This window comes from Larus michahellis, chromosome 10 (genome assembly GCF_964199755.1).
Source record: "Larus michahellis chromosome 10, bLarMic1.1, whole genome shotgun sequence".
Classification (NCBI taxonomy): Eukaryota; Metazoa; Chordata; class Aves; order Charadriiformes; family Laridae; genus Larus; species Larus michahellis.
The window spans coordinates 18,659,703-18,675,195 of NC_133905.1; the positions used below are offsets into that span (position 1 = coordinate 18,659,703).

At 57.1% G+C, this 15,493-nt stretch overlaps 1 protein-coding gene across 2 annotated transcripts in view; it reads right to left on the bottom strand.

The window, feature by feature from the left end:
• Positions 1–15,493, bottom strand: part of CACNA2D2 (calcium voltage-gated channel auxiliary subunit alpha2delta 2) — a 225,481-nt gene that overhangs the window by 28,395 nt on the left and 181,593 nt on the right. For both annotated transcript variants that reach the window (XM_074603248.1, XM_074603249.1), the window contains exon 5: positions 4,603–4,647. In XM_074603248.1, coding sequence (XP_074459349.1) covers positions 4,603–4,647 — 45 coding nt within the window. The remainder of the gene's footprint in view (positions 1–4,602; positions 4,648–15,493) is intronic.

The following is a 15,493-nucleotide window of genomic DNA, read 5'->3' on the forward strand; positions in this document are numbered from 1 at the left end:
AGCATTTCTCATCATCACATTTCAAAAGAATTTGGAAACATCTATTTATCTGTTGCAATATGTACAACGTAACACAAATAGATGCTACAGTTTGAATATATTATTTGCTACACACCATTAGAAATCGACTCCATGGCGATATATCAATATTATACATATTTATTGCTTCAGCAAGAAGTCATCATGCCCTGAGAGCCTTTGCCATCCTCAGTGCTTTAGCAGCTGGGTTGCCAGTCACAGCGTTTTCTCTTGAGTCTCCCAAAATGATGGACAGGGGGCAAAACCCAGAGATGCCCCCAAACCCAGTGAGCACCAGTGGCACCACCCAGCAGCTTTACTGGAGGCTGCCACGCTCTCGGCAGGTCCCTGCCCCGCATCGCATCCAGGCTGGTGCTGGCTGGGGAGAGACAGCCCGGCCACGGGCTATCAGGGGGGTCCCCACCAGTGACGGGGTTTGGAGCCACGGATCGATCTGGGGATGTGACCTGGCACAGCAGCGATGCCTCGGCCAGGCGGCTCCTGCGGATGCAGACACCCCTGTTCATTGCTCATCTCCATGGGAACGAGCCATCACAGCTAATGATGACTGCTTAAATGGCAGCACTGATGACAAACGCAGGGTCGATCTGGCCAGCGGTGCCGGTGGCCGCTCCGGGATGCCAGCTGGGGTTTCGCAGCTCTGGAAAAGCCGGGTAGCCACAGCCTTCCCCCACGGTGCTCCTCCTGGTACCCCCAGCACTGGCAGAGCTCCTGTGAGCCGCAGCACCCCGACAGCATCCCTGCATCCCAAGTCCTGCCCCTCACACGCCCGACCAAGGATATATCGTGAGATATACTGAGATCCCAACACATCCTTTTAAATTTCCCAGGAAAATGTTAAGCCTGGAAAAGCCAGCAAAATATTCCTATCAGCACGCCGTGATTGCTACTAATAATGAATATAAATGCGAGCCCCCGGCACATGGCTGAGAAACTCCAGGCCTGTGCAATAGGGCCTTTCTCCTTCTTAAGTATCTCAGCTTTTCCTGAAATGCGGCAATTTAATGCCGGGGAGGGAGACAGTGTGTTCTCCAGCCACGTTCCTGCTTTTATAGCAGCCCAGGTTATAAATAACAATCAGCCTCTCCCGCCAGCCTGCTCCCCTATCCCCCTTCGCTTTTTTTAATCTTTGCCAAAGGTACTGTTTAGAGATCTTTCTAGACCATTTATTTTTAAATTACCAGCCAGAGGAGAGAAGAAGGGAAAAAAAAAAGAAAAAAAGAAAAAAAGAAAAAAAGAAAAAAAGAAAAGGCAAAAGAAAGAAACTTCTGGGGCTGATAGCTTATCGGGAGGAAATCCAAATGTCACATTAGTTGAGAAAGTTGGAAGATTAAATTTTCCAACACCCTTCATCTGCTGCTGACATTTAGGGGCCTTTTTTTTTTTCCTTTTCTTTCCCTCCTCCCTCTCCTCCCCACATCTCCCCAGCGGGCTGAGCAGCGAGTGGCAGCCCCTGCCTGCAGCCGGCACCTGCGCCGTGCTTCTCCCTGCACCGGAGGGTGCTGAGGCTGGTGCGCAGCCTCCCACCATCGTCCCCTCGCTCCCAGCCCTCCCCAAGGACCTCCCCGGCAGGGGGGCGGGTGCCGGGGGGCTGATCTTGGGGTGAGCGGTACCTTCACCTGCAAACTGTGTCCCTACGGAGGAGGAGAAGCGATGACGTTGGGTTCGGAGGGGGACAAAATGACACGATCCCACTTCTCATCGCACCAGCCCTGCGTCCTGCAGGGAGAATGGGGACAAGGACCAGGGCTTGCACGGATGTCCCCAGGGGTGGATGCCAGGCCCTGATGGACATTGTACTGCCACCAGGTACATCTCTCCAACCACGGGAGGAGCAGTGATAGCAAAACTTCTCATCTGTCACGTTACAGACTGGGAACCAACAGCTCCTTGGCTGATGCGAAGCAGAAAATGAAGTCTGTAACGTGGTCCTCCAGCCGGGACCTGGGCACGGCTCCAACGGCTCCCACCAGAGAACAGCACAACCCAGGGGATTTTGGCCTCAGCTGTGAGTTAAGCATCATCCCCTGCCATAGACACAGTACTAAAGATGGAAAATCGCTTTATTTCTGTGTTGTTCTGCCTGCGATACCCAACTGAGATCGTCTGCTGATTTGAACGCTTGTCCCCGGATAAACCCCATGGCCCTTGCTGGTGGCGAAAGGTGAAAACTTCACTTCTGCAAACATTTTGAGAGCCCTAGGGACCCCCAGGAAAACTTTCTGATGTTCCCATTTGTTAAAAACCACTTGGAAATCCAAAATCTGTTTAGGCAGATAGTAGAGCTGAGGTGAAAGCAAAATGAATAGGAAGCTCATTTCTTTCTTGCCGTAGTTAAAGCCGGCATAAGGCTTGTGAATAAGCCCCAGTTATGTTGAATAGGCATTGTCCATCAGAACTAACTCCATTTCAGCTAGATCCTGCTCAATTTAAATATAAAAATTGAAGCTAAATAAAGAAAAGACGGAAAGCACGCTATTTAGTTCCATTCAGACCTTCGGGTATCATCTCCCTCCTTTTTTTATTTTAGCATCACCTTTTCTCTCCATTATTTTTGCTGGAATTAAATTTGCTGGGATTTCACAGGGAAGCAGCAATGGCATTGAGAGGGAAGTGCCCTCCCTGCTGAACCCACAAAGTCTGGCAAGAGGACACCCCCAATTTTGCTCGATTTCTCCCCAGAGGAGGACTGAAGTCAGTGTGGCTGATGATGGATTTGCAAGGCTGTTCCTCCCCGAGGACACGCCACCTCCCTTGGGGGAGGCCTGGGGACAAGGGAGCTGAGCCCCACGGTCCCCTGGGACACCGTGCCATGCTGTGGTGCGCAGGTTCTCCCCCGTGTCCCATGTGCCAGGAGGACTCGGTGGGCACAGCTCTGAGGTCAAGATGCCTCCTATCTTCTAATCCTACCTAATATAAGCAGGGTTCTCTCCTCGCGTGCGGAAACGGCTAATCCCAATGGCCAGGAGGTGCCAGCTTGGATGGCTGCTGCCGACACCGGCTGGGAATGGGCAGCCAGGACCAGTCAGGGTAACACCGGGCATGGGGACGTCCAGCTCCCCTGTCCCCTGCAGTGATGGCAAGAGCCCTGCCCAGCCTGATGGATGCGTCAGTCCTGCTCCTTGCCCCCGCCCCGGGCAGGGATCTGCCCCGCTCCCCAGGCTGTCTTCTCCTGCCGCAACCGCCAGCCAGTTTTTCCTCTGCTTCTATCCAAAATCTGCTTTAATGCATTTTAAGCCCATTAGCACCATCCTCTCCGGAGCTGCCATGGAGAGCAGGATCTCCCCCTCCCTCCTTTGGCAGCTTCCCCCAGGCTGGGGAGGGACAGGAGACATCCCCTGCTCCGGAGGAGCGGGAACCTGAGCAGGGGGGACCTGCTCGGGAAAGCAAGTGCCCTCCCCTTTGGTCACAGCACCAACCCAACCTCTCCCTTCCACCTCCTGGACTCTGTGAGCTCCAGCTTCCCCTGCCAAGGAGCCCTCCTGCTGTCACCGCCTGGGGACAATGGCACCAGTGGTTTGACAGTAACTCTGCTTTGAAGGCATCCATCCGCGGCTCCAGCCCACCCCAGCTCTGCTCTGGGGCATCACCTCCAAGACGGGGTGAGAGGAGAGCTGGAGCTTGGTGTGGGGTTCATCGCGGAGCTGGTGGGACCCCATCAAGCCTGGATCCTCCCCCCCGCTCTGCATGGGGCTTTCTGAAGGCTTCTGGGGCCACCTGAGCATTATTTTTGGATGAAGCCGTGTGGTTTGCAAGCGATTTGCTGCCCACGCCATGAGCTGCTGCTCCTTCCCTCCCGCTGCGGTACTGTGCCCCAATGGCACAGCTGCTGCCAGCTCTGCCTCGGGGCAAGGACCGGTCCCAGGGCACCCAAGCCCCAACCCCGCTCTGCTCGGGGGTCCTGGCCAGCTCCGAGGACACCATGATGCACTCACTCCCCAGTGGACCTGTGCCGAGAGCAACATCGACCCAGCGAGCTCCTATTTCAGAAGGATCCCACGGCACAGCACAACATAGGAACCAGGCGATCCGTCACCAAAGCAGAGTGCCGCGGGGCAGCAGCCATTGCCGGCGGAGCGCCCCACGCCCACAGCATGGCACCTGAGTGCCGTCACCGTCACCGTGCGGAGGAGCCGGCAAATGCCAGCCCCCTTGGGAGCGCCAGGAGAGCGGAGCTGTCGGGTCTGTATTTAAAGCACTGATTGCCAGAAATCACGGGACAGCTGTGCCGGGAGGGGGGCAGAGAATTAGATTCAGCGTCTAATTAAAGGTTTGCTCTTCATTTGAATTTCAGATGCCAGCTTTAATTTTGGAAACTTTTGCAGACAGCGGAGCAACCTGCCCACCTGCCTGCTGCCGGGCCTGGCACTGGCAGACAGATGCCACCGTGGCTTGGCTAGGGGGGACTGGGCACTCGCTGCCCACTGCAGAGCCTCGTTACGCCAGCTGTAATGAATGCTGTGCCGTCATCCCCCGGTATGGTGCTAGGAGAGCCCCGGCAAGGGGCTCAGTGCTGGGATGGGGTGGTGACTGTGCCGGCGGTGCAGCAGGGATGGTACTCACATATTCGGTGTCAGCCTTGGAGTCGTAGTACTCGATGTCTTCCTCCTGCAGAGAAAAGGGAGAGCTGAGTTAGCACTGGGCAGGGATGGGAGTAGCAGAGGGGGCCCTCCCCTTTACTCGTCCCTTTGGCACCTCTGTCACCCTGCTGACCGCCAGCACGTCACGGGGGCGGTCACCCCTGCCCAACCCACGCTGTCCCTGGGACATGGTTGGGACCCCACATCCCCCTCATCCTCTCCCCAAGGACCAGCCATCTCCTGCTGCGCTTCCCTCTGCTCATGGCTGCTGCCCAGCTGCAGCAGCGTGGGGCCATGCACAGCCTCCCCCATGGCCCAACAGCCCTGCCACGGTGCCACCGGTGTGACCGTGACCTCTGCACTGCCACCGGGTGCGAGGCTGCACCACGTGCCCGCAGCCGGCATGCTTTGGTCCTGCTGCAAGCATCGGAGCGGCAGGAGAGCCGGGGAGCGTGGCAGGCAGTGGCCCCGCAGCCGGCAAAGCTGCCCTCCCCGCACGGCAGAAACAGGGAGAAAAGCACCCTCGGCTTCCACAGAGAAAGGCACATCATTAATTTGGGGTATTTAGAGCCGATTTAGGCAGAAAGGTCTGCTTGGATTCCTCTTCCCCGCGTGTCAGGACGCGAGGCAGCTGATAAAATTCCTAAAGAGGCAATTCGGAGAGCGGCAATGCTGTCACAACAGTGTTTCGTGTGCCATCAGAAGGGGTAATTAAAGGGCACTCGGAGACTCGTCTCTGCGTGCCGGGACGCGAGCGCGCTGCAGCGGCAGCCGTGGCGGCGCTAACATGTCTGCCACTCAATCAGCCGCCAGCAGCCGCCCCGCAAACCAGCCTTCCTCCCCGCACGCACAGCCAGCGCTTCGGGATGATGATTGCTGTTATTATTTAACGAGGAAAGCGATGTGGGCCCAGAACAGAAACACAGCCAAAACCTTAACGGTGCTGACTGCATCCCTGTTCTCCCCACTCCTGCTCTGCCGCTGCCCCTGCGGCACACAGCCTGGCCATGGGCTCGTGCCGGGGATGGCGGCACCGTGACACTCAGCCCAGCGTGGCCACAGGCTTGTGCCAGGGATGGTGGCACCGTGACACCCAGCCCAGCCTGACCACAGGCTCGTGCCTGATATGGTGGCACTGTGACACTCAGACCAGCCTGGCCACGGGCTCGTACTAGGGACTGTGGCACCATGACACCCAGCCCAGCCTGGCCACAGACTCGTGCTGGGGATGATGGCACCATGACACTCAGACCAGCCTGGCCACGGGCTCATGCCGGGGATGGTGGCACCGTGACACTCAGACCAGCCTGGCCATGGGCTTGTGTCACGGCTGGTGGCACCATGACACCCAGTCCACCCTGGCCACAGGCTCATGCAGGGAATGGTGGCACTGTGACATCCAGCCCAGCCTGGCCGTGAGCTCATGCCAGGGCTGGTGGCACCATGACACTCAGCCCAGCCTGGCCACAGGCTTGTGCTGGGGACAGCAGCACCGTGACACCCAACCCAGCCTGGCTACACACTCATGCTGGGGCTGGTGGCACTGTGACACTCAGCCCAGCCTGGCCATGGGCTCATGCTGGGGCCAGTGGCACTGTGACACCCAGCCTAGCCTGGCCACCGGCTCATGCCAGGGATGGTGGCACTGTGACACCCAGCCTAGCCTGGCCACAGGCTTGTGCTGGGGACCAGAAGGTCTGAGCATCTCGCCAGAGAGCCGACACCACCCGCTCCACTGCCCTGGCCCCACCGGGAGCTGGCAGCCCCTGATGCCTCCCCAGCATGATCCTCTAACCACAACCCTGCTCCCCAGAGCCCTTTGCTGCTGCTGCTTCCCCAGGCTGTCAAGACACAAGGCCGTCAAGAGGTGGGAAAGCCCCTGGAGCAGCGATGCTGCTCTCTCGGGGGCACCAGTGGCAGGGGGACACGGCTGCGCGGCTGATGTCCCCTGGGGACGGGGATTGCAAAGGGCAGTTTCAGCATCCTGCTGGGCAGAGGGGCCGGTCCCTGCCATGGCCTCTGCGACTCTAATCACGGCGATAAGACATCACCGAGAGGGGAAAGTGAAAAAAACACCAATCGACGCAACATCTTCCAATTTCTGCTATTAAAAAGCCTAGTCATTAAGGGAATGTACTTATTAATTATCTGTGATTTGTTGTGAAATGATGAGGGGTTTACAACAACAAGAAAAGAGGAAAAAAAAAATTAATTTCTCTTCGGATGCCCTCCCTGCGCTGCTGCCGGCCCCACGCACGCCCCTGCCCCTCGCCGGTGCTGCCGTCTCGCCGGGTCCGTGGCCATCTGCACTTCCTAATTAAAGGAACCCCCGGGAGACCCGTAACACAAACGAGCTAATTTCATGTTTAATGATCTTTAATCAGAAGTGAGTGTGACTAACAACAGCCATCCAGAAGGTGCTTTGTTATTCATTTTATCTTCCATTGGCTCCTCTAAAAAGCTCGGCTCCCCTCTGACAGGCGGTGGCCCTGCTCCTGCGGTGGGTGAGAGGGTGGCGAGGTGACACTCGGGGAGGAGAGCCGGTCCCCTTGTTCTGCTTTCACCGGCCCCAGTGCTCCCATGGCATGGCATACCACAGCATGGCATGGCACGGGGAGCAGACCTCCTGGAAGGACGCCTCTCCCACTAGTTTCCCTAGGGATCACAGAGCCCTTGCCATGGGCTTTTTCAAGCCCTGACAACCCCAGGAGCAGCTGAGTGAGATCCCAGCCCCTCTCCATGCCACGGCTGAGGTTTGCACATGTGAGACGGTGCGTGTGGGGTGGTCAGTGTCACCACGGCCCTGGCCCCAGGACATCCTCTGATGCCAGACTCCACTCTCCTTGCCACGATCCTGCTGATGCTGCAGGGCTTCTGGTATGCAAGGGAGCCCGTGGGAGCTGGCAGGGCATCCACATCTCTGTCATCCAGAGGCCAGTGGAGCCAGTGACAATTTATTCCAGGAAGGAGGGACAGGGCACTCAGAGACCCTCTAGAGAGATGCTGGGGGTCTCCCAAGAGGCAACACAGGGCCCTACAATTTCCTCTCCCTAATATTTGTTTTTTAAACCATGCTTGCCTCCTTCATGTAATCCCCTTTTCCTCCTCCTCTGGTCCACGTTAAACCCAGCACCCGGTCTGTGTAAATAGCACTGATATTTCTAGAGCCTTTCAGAATAAATACCAATAAAGAAAACAAGGGAGTGAAGATGTCGAGGGATTACAGGGCAAAACACTGCCCCCGTCTCGTGCAAACGAGCCTGCAAAAAGCACTTGGTGAAGGGGAGGCAGACGCCGGGTAGCTGCTCCTCGATGATATGTCAACTGCTGCCCATTTTCTCACGCCGTAATTGCCAAACAGCATCTGCGTAATGGCACTGCCAGCGCCGTGTTGCTGGCGGATAAGCACAGGGTTATTTCAGTCTCCTAAACCCTCACCGCAAGTGAGGGGGAAATGACTTTGGGAGTTCGGTGCAATGGCAGACCGCTCTGCAAACGCCGCTGAAGCCATCACCCAGGCTTCTCCGGCAAAGCCACCAAGCAACCGCTGTGCCCACCCCAAACCTATGCGTTCGGTGTCACCAGGCAGCCACCGGCCAGGGCTTGACCCAGGTGGGACCTCCTGGATGGGGCTCTGGGGATGCTGCGTGCCAGAGTCTCCCTGGGGACCCTACCTCCTGCTTGTCCCCCTTGAGCCCTCCCCACCAACCCCGTGCTCCACTCCTGCGCTGATTTTACAACAAAATGCCATGCAAAAAGCTAATTAACGTAACCAGGCTGCGAGTGTCTGGATAACCGCAAGCTGGAGCCCTGCCAGCAGCTTGAGGGAGGACCCTGCTCCAGCACAGGCTCTCCCTGGCCAGGTTTGAGCCAAAGCCCATGACAAGGAAGGACACAGGAGGTCTCCGGTGGGCAGTGAGGGGCACTCCTCCCCGCCACCCCCCCCCACAGCCTTCTCCAAGAGCACCCAAATAGGTCTTTTTCCACCTAAAACAATCACAGCAACTAAAAATAACTTTAGAAAGGTCAGCACTCTGCTATCTCTCCGCAGCCCGGCAAGATCAGGACGGAGGGATGCTGGCCCAAACCTCTGAGTCAGTGGTCTAACGAGGTGGCAATCAAACCACGTCATGCACACAGCTGCCACCACCCTGAAAAAGTCTCGGAAGGAGCTGCCGGTGGCACATCAGCTCCTTGCTCCAGCCCATCCAGCCGGAGCACGCAGCCGGCAGTGACACAGCAGAGGGGCCACGGCTTGCTCTCCCCTTACAGCTTGTCTATAAGATCACCCGAGCTGGCTAACCCCTCTCTCATGGATCTCTTGTGCTCTGCAGGATCACTTGCGGCCGTTTTATAAGGGTCACCCTGCTGACTGCATGCCCTGGGCATGCTGCGGTTTTGCAGGTAGCTCCCACTGCACTGCATTCATTTTGGTCCATCTCAGCCCTCCAGCTGCAGGTTTCATTTCTCCAAGCGGCATGGGTGACCCCTGCGGTCAAGAAATCTCTTTCAAGATTTAATTGGCTCTGGAAGAGCCAAATCCTGCAGTGGTTTGCCTTCCAGGCACTTAGGAGGAACTCGGAAGGCGGTGGGCAAGACAAACTGGATCCCAAGCTGGTACCTGCCTCTTTCCCAGGCATCCCAGCCCGCAGCGTGCCCATGTGCGGATGAGCCAGGTGACCGGGATCTGTGCCTGGGCATCTCAGCAGGTGGGGAGAACACGCGTGGAAGCCGGCATGCCCACACAGCACCAGCGGCTCTGCTCACAAGCCCATCTTTCCTCTGCCATCAGCACTTACAACGAGCAGTGAACATTTAGGGAGTTCTTCATGTCTCTGAACCATTAAACATGCAGAAATAGCAACAGATTTTGCTTATAGCTGCACCTTTCGTATGGAAGATAGCCTGCAGCGTGTCACGCACCTCCCACCACCCACAGCCTTGTGTCTGCGTTAAGGGCTGGGTGGCAGCAGGGGACGAGCAGGGGGACACAGTGTGTTCCCACCGTAGCATTGCTCCTGCCAAGCCCACCCGCATCAGGAGGAGCGGGACGGGACTGGCCGATGGCCGTGCCTGGGGATGGGTCAGTGCCGGTCAATCTGTCCCAGCTGGCAGCTGGGGCTGGAGGTCCCAGTCAGGTGAGGGCTCATCCCAAGCTCTCCCAGTCCTGCAAGAGGCACAGCAGCCTTCTCGGCTGTGTATCAAGACAAATAAAGTGTTTCTGCACCAGCTGCCATGGGGCAGTGTGAGGGCCACAGCCAGGAACAGGCTCCCAGAAGGACTGGATGAATTCCTGAGTGAAATTCTGCCCTGGAATCACAGCCACGCCTGGCTCTGGGCATCAGGATAAACACCGGCAGCAACTGGTAGGAGCCAAACCATTTATTTCCACTGGGCTAGAGCTGTCCTTGTCCATTCGCATCACGATGAATCCTTCCCTGCTCCCCAGGAAGGGGAAAATATTCATGGTTAGCCCCAGCCACCACGGGCTGCTGGACGGACCCAGGGCCGCACTGGTGGGGACCATGCCTCTCCTGCAGCCCTCGCCAGGCGTGTCCCCTCGCATCCCATCCAGCAGCAGAGGCCGTATGCATTACCCAGGACAGGTGGAAACAGTCATCATAATCTGCCTTGGCATCTTTTTTTTTTTTTTTAAAAGCAATTTCCTCCCTCTGCCTCTCTGACGGAGCTGGGGAAATATTTAAGTGACCCGTCAACAGTTTTTTCATCTCCCTGAGAAGATGTTTTATCTGATCCTGCCTCGCCGGCTATTCTTCTTTACACGGCATCTCCTGTCCGCTCCCGCTCCTTCGAGCCTGCCTCGAATGCGATGTGGCTGCTTCTCCCCTCCGCTGCACCCGGGTACCACGGGGATGCCAGCACCTGCGCAGAGCCGGTGGGTGCCGGGGACCCCCTGCTCTGCCAGTGATGGGATGGGATGGAATGGGATGGGATGGGATGGGATGGCAGCGCCAGGAGGGAAGCCAGCAGCCCCCACACCAAACCATCACACCCATGGGACTGCCACGGGTGGCCCGTCCATCTTGCAGAGAGGGGGGGCGAGGGGAGCCCCCTCCAGCCCCGTCCTTGGCTTTCAAGAGGGAACGGCACCAACCCGGGGTTTTTGTGAATGATTTTCTTGTTCTGCTTTTCGGCCAGAACGGCTCTACAGCAAGGTTGGTGCTTTAACACAGTAATTCTCCGAGCGTAATGAAAGCTGACATTATATCAAACACAATAAAGACTCTCAGTTGATGGAGATCATTCCTGAACACACAAACCCATTAAACTGAAAAAAAAAATATCAATTCTACACACTTGCCAGCCAAAAGAAAATGTGATTTGTTATCTAAAAGGGGGTTATAAACACAGCTTCAATGCACTTTCTGTGCTGTAATGAAAACTGGGCTTGAAATGGCAAGACGACTGCAAATTAGAGTATTTGATTTTATTTTCTAACTTTTTAGGTAAACCTTCTACAAGGGCAAGTGCAAGGTTACGGCGACGATCTTTCTGTTCTCGGCCGATAAGTAGGATCTGTAATTAAAGGAGGAGAAAAATGAAAGGGGGATAAGGAGCTGGCGTTCGCCCTTCTAACGCTGCTTTGAACACAAAGCCCTGCCTGCATCGCCGCGGCAAACCCGCAGGAACAGCCGCCGGTGGCCACGCGCGGCGTGGCACGGCCACCGCTCCCACCGCAGACACGCACCGGGCACACCGTGCCCAGAGGGATGCTGCATCCAGGGCTGTGCGGCCGTGGAGGGGCATCCAGCCGTGCCGCCACGTCCCCCTGCTGTATCCCTCACCTTTCCTGGGCGGCCGGGAGCACAATCTCTGTTATTCTTCTTGTCCTTCCCTATTTGGCAAACAGCGATCCCGTTTTCCCCGGAGTTTCGTTTCTAATGGAGCTTGAAATTATCTGGGCTTTGTTATTTGCTTGCGTGCTTGCGGGCGGGGGTTATGGATGGAGACAGCGGCGTGGGGCTGCCCGTGCTCCCTCTGCCGCCTCCGCACACCCCACCGCACCCCAAACCCACCCACGCTGTGCCCAGCACTTAAACCCTGCCCCTGGCAGCTCTTACATCCACAGCTCAATGTATAGCTATTTTTTCTTTTCCAAGAAAAAGGGCTCTGACCCTTCAAACGCCCCTTTCGAGCACCCGAAAGGTGGGGAGAGGTGGGAGGCAGGGGGGTGGCAGGGGAAGAGGGGAGCTTCCCAGTGTAGCGATGGAAAATGCAGCAGGGAAGAAAAACTGGGAGAAAAACAACAGTAATAAACATTTTATGAAGCAGAAAATGGCTTATAAAGAAGTCAACTTTTAAAGGCAATTTATATAATCCTGCCAAGCGCACATAAATGCAGGGATGGCTCTCTGCAGCGTCGGAGTGTCCCTTAAAGGGACAAATAGCTCCGGCCGCCCCAGCAGACTGACCGGCAGTGGTGACGATGCCCTGGGATGCATTTTGGAGCTGGTGGCACAGACCTGCGCCTTTGACGGTGTCCCCTGGGTCAGCACGGCCCCTGCTCCCACGTGCCGTGGGTTGCAGGACACCACCGCTGGTGGTGCTGGGATGCGGCTGAAGGTCTGGAGGAGCACCTAAGGCACTGGAGGAACGCGGAGCATGTGGTTGGAGAGGAGCTGGGAGAATATGGAGCTGGCTGGGACACCTGACGTGCAGCAAGGTGGCTTGTCAGCGAAGACAGACGCAAAGGACGGCAGCAAAATACTCAACAGGACCTTCCTGTGTTTTTATAGGTACGTTGTGCAGGTGTCTCGCCTGAGCAGGGCGGCAAACAGAGGATGGAATCCTAGTAAACAGCATTGCGGCGTGGAGTGCAGCCCTGGCACCTCCATCTGCTGCCGGGGATGGTCTGCACTGCTGACATGGCTGGGGGACACGGCTGGGGACATCCGGAGCAGGGGGACAGCCCTGATGTGCCTTGAGGGACAGCCCCATGGCTCTGCGCAGAGCGGAGCCAGCCTGTCCCGGCAGACCCCCTGCAGAGCCCTGGGTGCAAGCCTGGAGGCCAGAAGGTTCTCAACTGGGAAAACTGGTTGGACAGGCCACTGCAAACTGGGAGCTTTTGGTGGTCTCTTATAGTACCAGTGCCGGGGGGGTCCCAGCATCCCGTGGCGGGAGCCCGCTCCATGGCAACAGGACCCAGCCCTCGCCAGGGGTGAACGTGCATCCCTGAGAGACCCTCGCTGCGCAGGCGGGGAAGGGCACGGCCTCTCCCCACTCCACACCACCAAGGGTGATACAACGGCCCCGCACTGCCGACCCCTTGTCCCTGCCCTCTGTGCCACCCCCAGCTGCCACCCAGCCACAGGATGAAATGAGCCAGAGGGACAACGTGAGGGGTGCCCTTGTGCCATTGCACAGGTGACCTTGGGGCTAAGACTGCTTTTGGCCAACGGCTTTCAGCCAAGGGTCTACCTTGACTTCCGTAAGGCGTTCGACACGGTCTCCCACAGCATCCTCATAGGGAAGCTTAGGAAGAGTGGGTTAGATGAATGGACAGTAAGGTGGATAGATAACTGGTTGAAAGGCAGAGCTCAGAGGGTCGTGATTAGGGGCACAGAGTCTAGTTGGAGGTCAGTGACGAGTGGTGTTCCCCAGGGGTCAGTACTGGGTCCAGTCCTCTTCAGAGTATTCATCAATGACCTGGATGAGGGGATAGAGTTTGCCGATGACACAAAGCTGGGGGGGGGTGGCTGACACACGGGAAGGCTGTGCTGCCATACAGAGAGACCTGGACAGGCTGGAGATCTGGGCAGAGAGGATCCTTATGAAATTCAACAAGGGCAAGTGTAGGGTGCTGCACGTGGGGAGGAATAACCCCCTGCACCGGTACAGGTTGGGGGCTGACCTGCTGGAGAGCAGCTCTGTGGAAAGAGACCTGGGAGTCCAGGTGGACAACAGGATGACCATGAGCCAGCACTGTGCCCTTGTGGCCAAGAAGGCCAATGGCATCCTGGGCTGCATCAAGAAGAGTGTGGCCAGCAGGTCGAGGGAGGTCATCCTCCCCCTCTACTCTGCCCTGGTGAGGCCGCACCTGGAGTGTGTGTCCAGTTCTGGGCTCCCTGGTTCAAGAGGGACAGGGAACTGCTGGAGAGGGGACAGCAAAGGGCTACCAAGATGATGAGGGGACTGGAACACCTCTCTTATGAGGAAAGGCTGAGGGATTTGGGTCTCTTCAGTCTGGAAAAAGGACGGCTGAGGGGGGATCTTATCAACACTTACAAATACGTAAAGGATGGGTGTCAGGAGGATGGGGCCAGGCTCTTTTCAGTGGTGCCCGGGGACAGGACAAGAGGTAATGGGCACAAACTTGAGCATAGGAAGTTCCATCTAAACACGAGGAGGAAGTTCTTTCCTTTGAGGGTGGCAGAGCCCTGGCACAGGCTGCCCAGAGAGGTGGTGGAGTCTCCAACTCTGGAGACATTCCAAACCCGCCTGGACGTGTTCCTGTGCCACCTGCTCTGGGTGACCCTGCTCTGGCAGGGGGGCTGGACTAGATGATCTCCAGAGGTCCCTTCCAACCCTATGATTCTATAATTCTATGAAGCGCTCTGGTGCACAGGAGAGCTCTGGGGACACGACCCTGGCTTGACATGAGGGGTCCGAGGGTGGGCATGGACAAGGAGCAGGGATGGGGCAGGAGAGCATGGGGCGATGGGAGCGTTTTGGGAAGGGAGAAAGCACTTTGCAAAGCCCCCCGAGGTGGGAGGCTGAATTCCATCCCTTTGGGAAGGCCAGCACGGCCGGTGTGTGGCTGGGAAATGTGAAAAAAGCGGAGAAAAAAGAAACTTCCCCCATAGAGATGGGTCGTGAGTGATTGCTGGCAGCAGCCTCCCAGCCGCTCGGGCTCCTGCTCCTGTTTCATTTTCCCCCGGACTTCCATAGCAACCCATCTGCAGCGAGGTTTAATGGGGCTGCCATTAGCACTAATGCAGCGCAAACACTCAGCATCTGCCGGCGCGCCTTCGGATGGAAACACAAAAATAACCGCGCTCGCCGCAATCTGTCATCGACTCCGGGGCGAGGTTAGGACGCGACATGCCGGGAGAGGAGGGGAGAGCTGCGGCCAGAAGGAACAAGCTGCTTGGTGGGGAGGAAGGAGAGGAGGAGCTGGAGATGCTGCGCTGCTGCCTTCGGTGCCCGCTGCCCGTACCAGCACCGGCAACAAGCCGGGGGCTGCAGCAGGGCCGGTGTCACTGTGCTGACACACAGGTCTGACCATGCCCTGCCATTTTATGGCCAAAGGACAGCAAAAGGAGGTTCAATGCCAGCAGTGGGAACCATTTATGCGTCCCCTCCATCCCTCTGCTCTGCCTGGGAGACAGGGCTGATGCAGGCAGGGCTGATGCAGGCAGGGTTGATGCAGGCAGGGCTGAAGCAGGCAGGGCTGAAGCAGGCAGGGCTGATGCAGGCAGGACCAGTGCAGGTAGGGCTCCCTGCTGGGGAGGAGCAAAAGCCCAGCAGCCCCGGTGCTGTGCGCGGAGCCGGGCCAGTCCATCAAGTGTCCCAGCCGGGTCTGGGCTGTCCTGATAAAAGCTGCGGTGAGCTCTGCGGTGACGCATCGCTGCACATTGTTTCTGGGTGACTCGCTCCTAATTACCTTGATTAAGTGGTTGCAAACAGTGCTATTAAAAATATTTTTTTTCTACGAAAGTGGATTTCTGAAAGGTTTGTGCCGTGAATGGCAAAATGAGACAAGAGCTCCCCCGTACTACAGCCTTTCCCAGACTGTTTTGTACCCTGGTATCCCCCTTGCAGCAGGTCTCGGTGACCACGAGTGACAATGACAACTGTCTGCTGGACAGAAGGGCCCGTGGGGACACCTCACCTCTCCTTACCGAGGCTGTGCC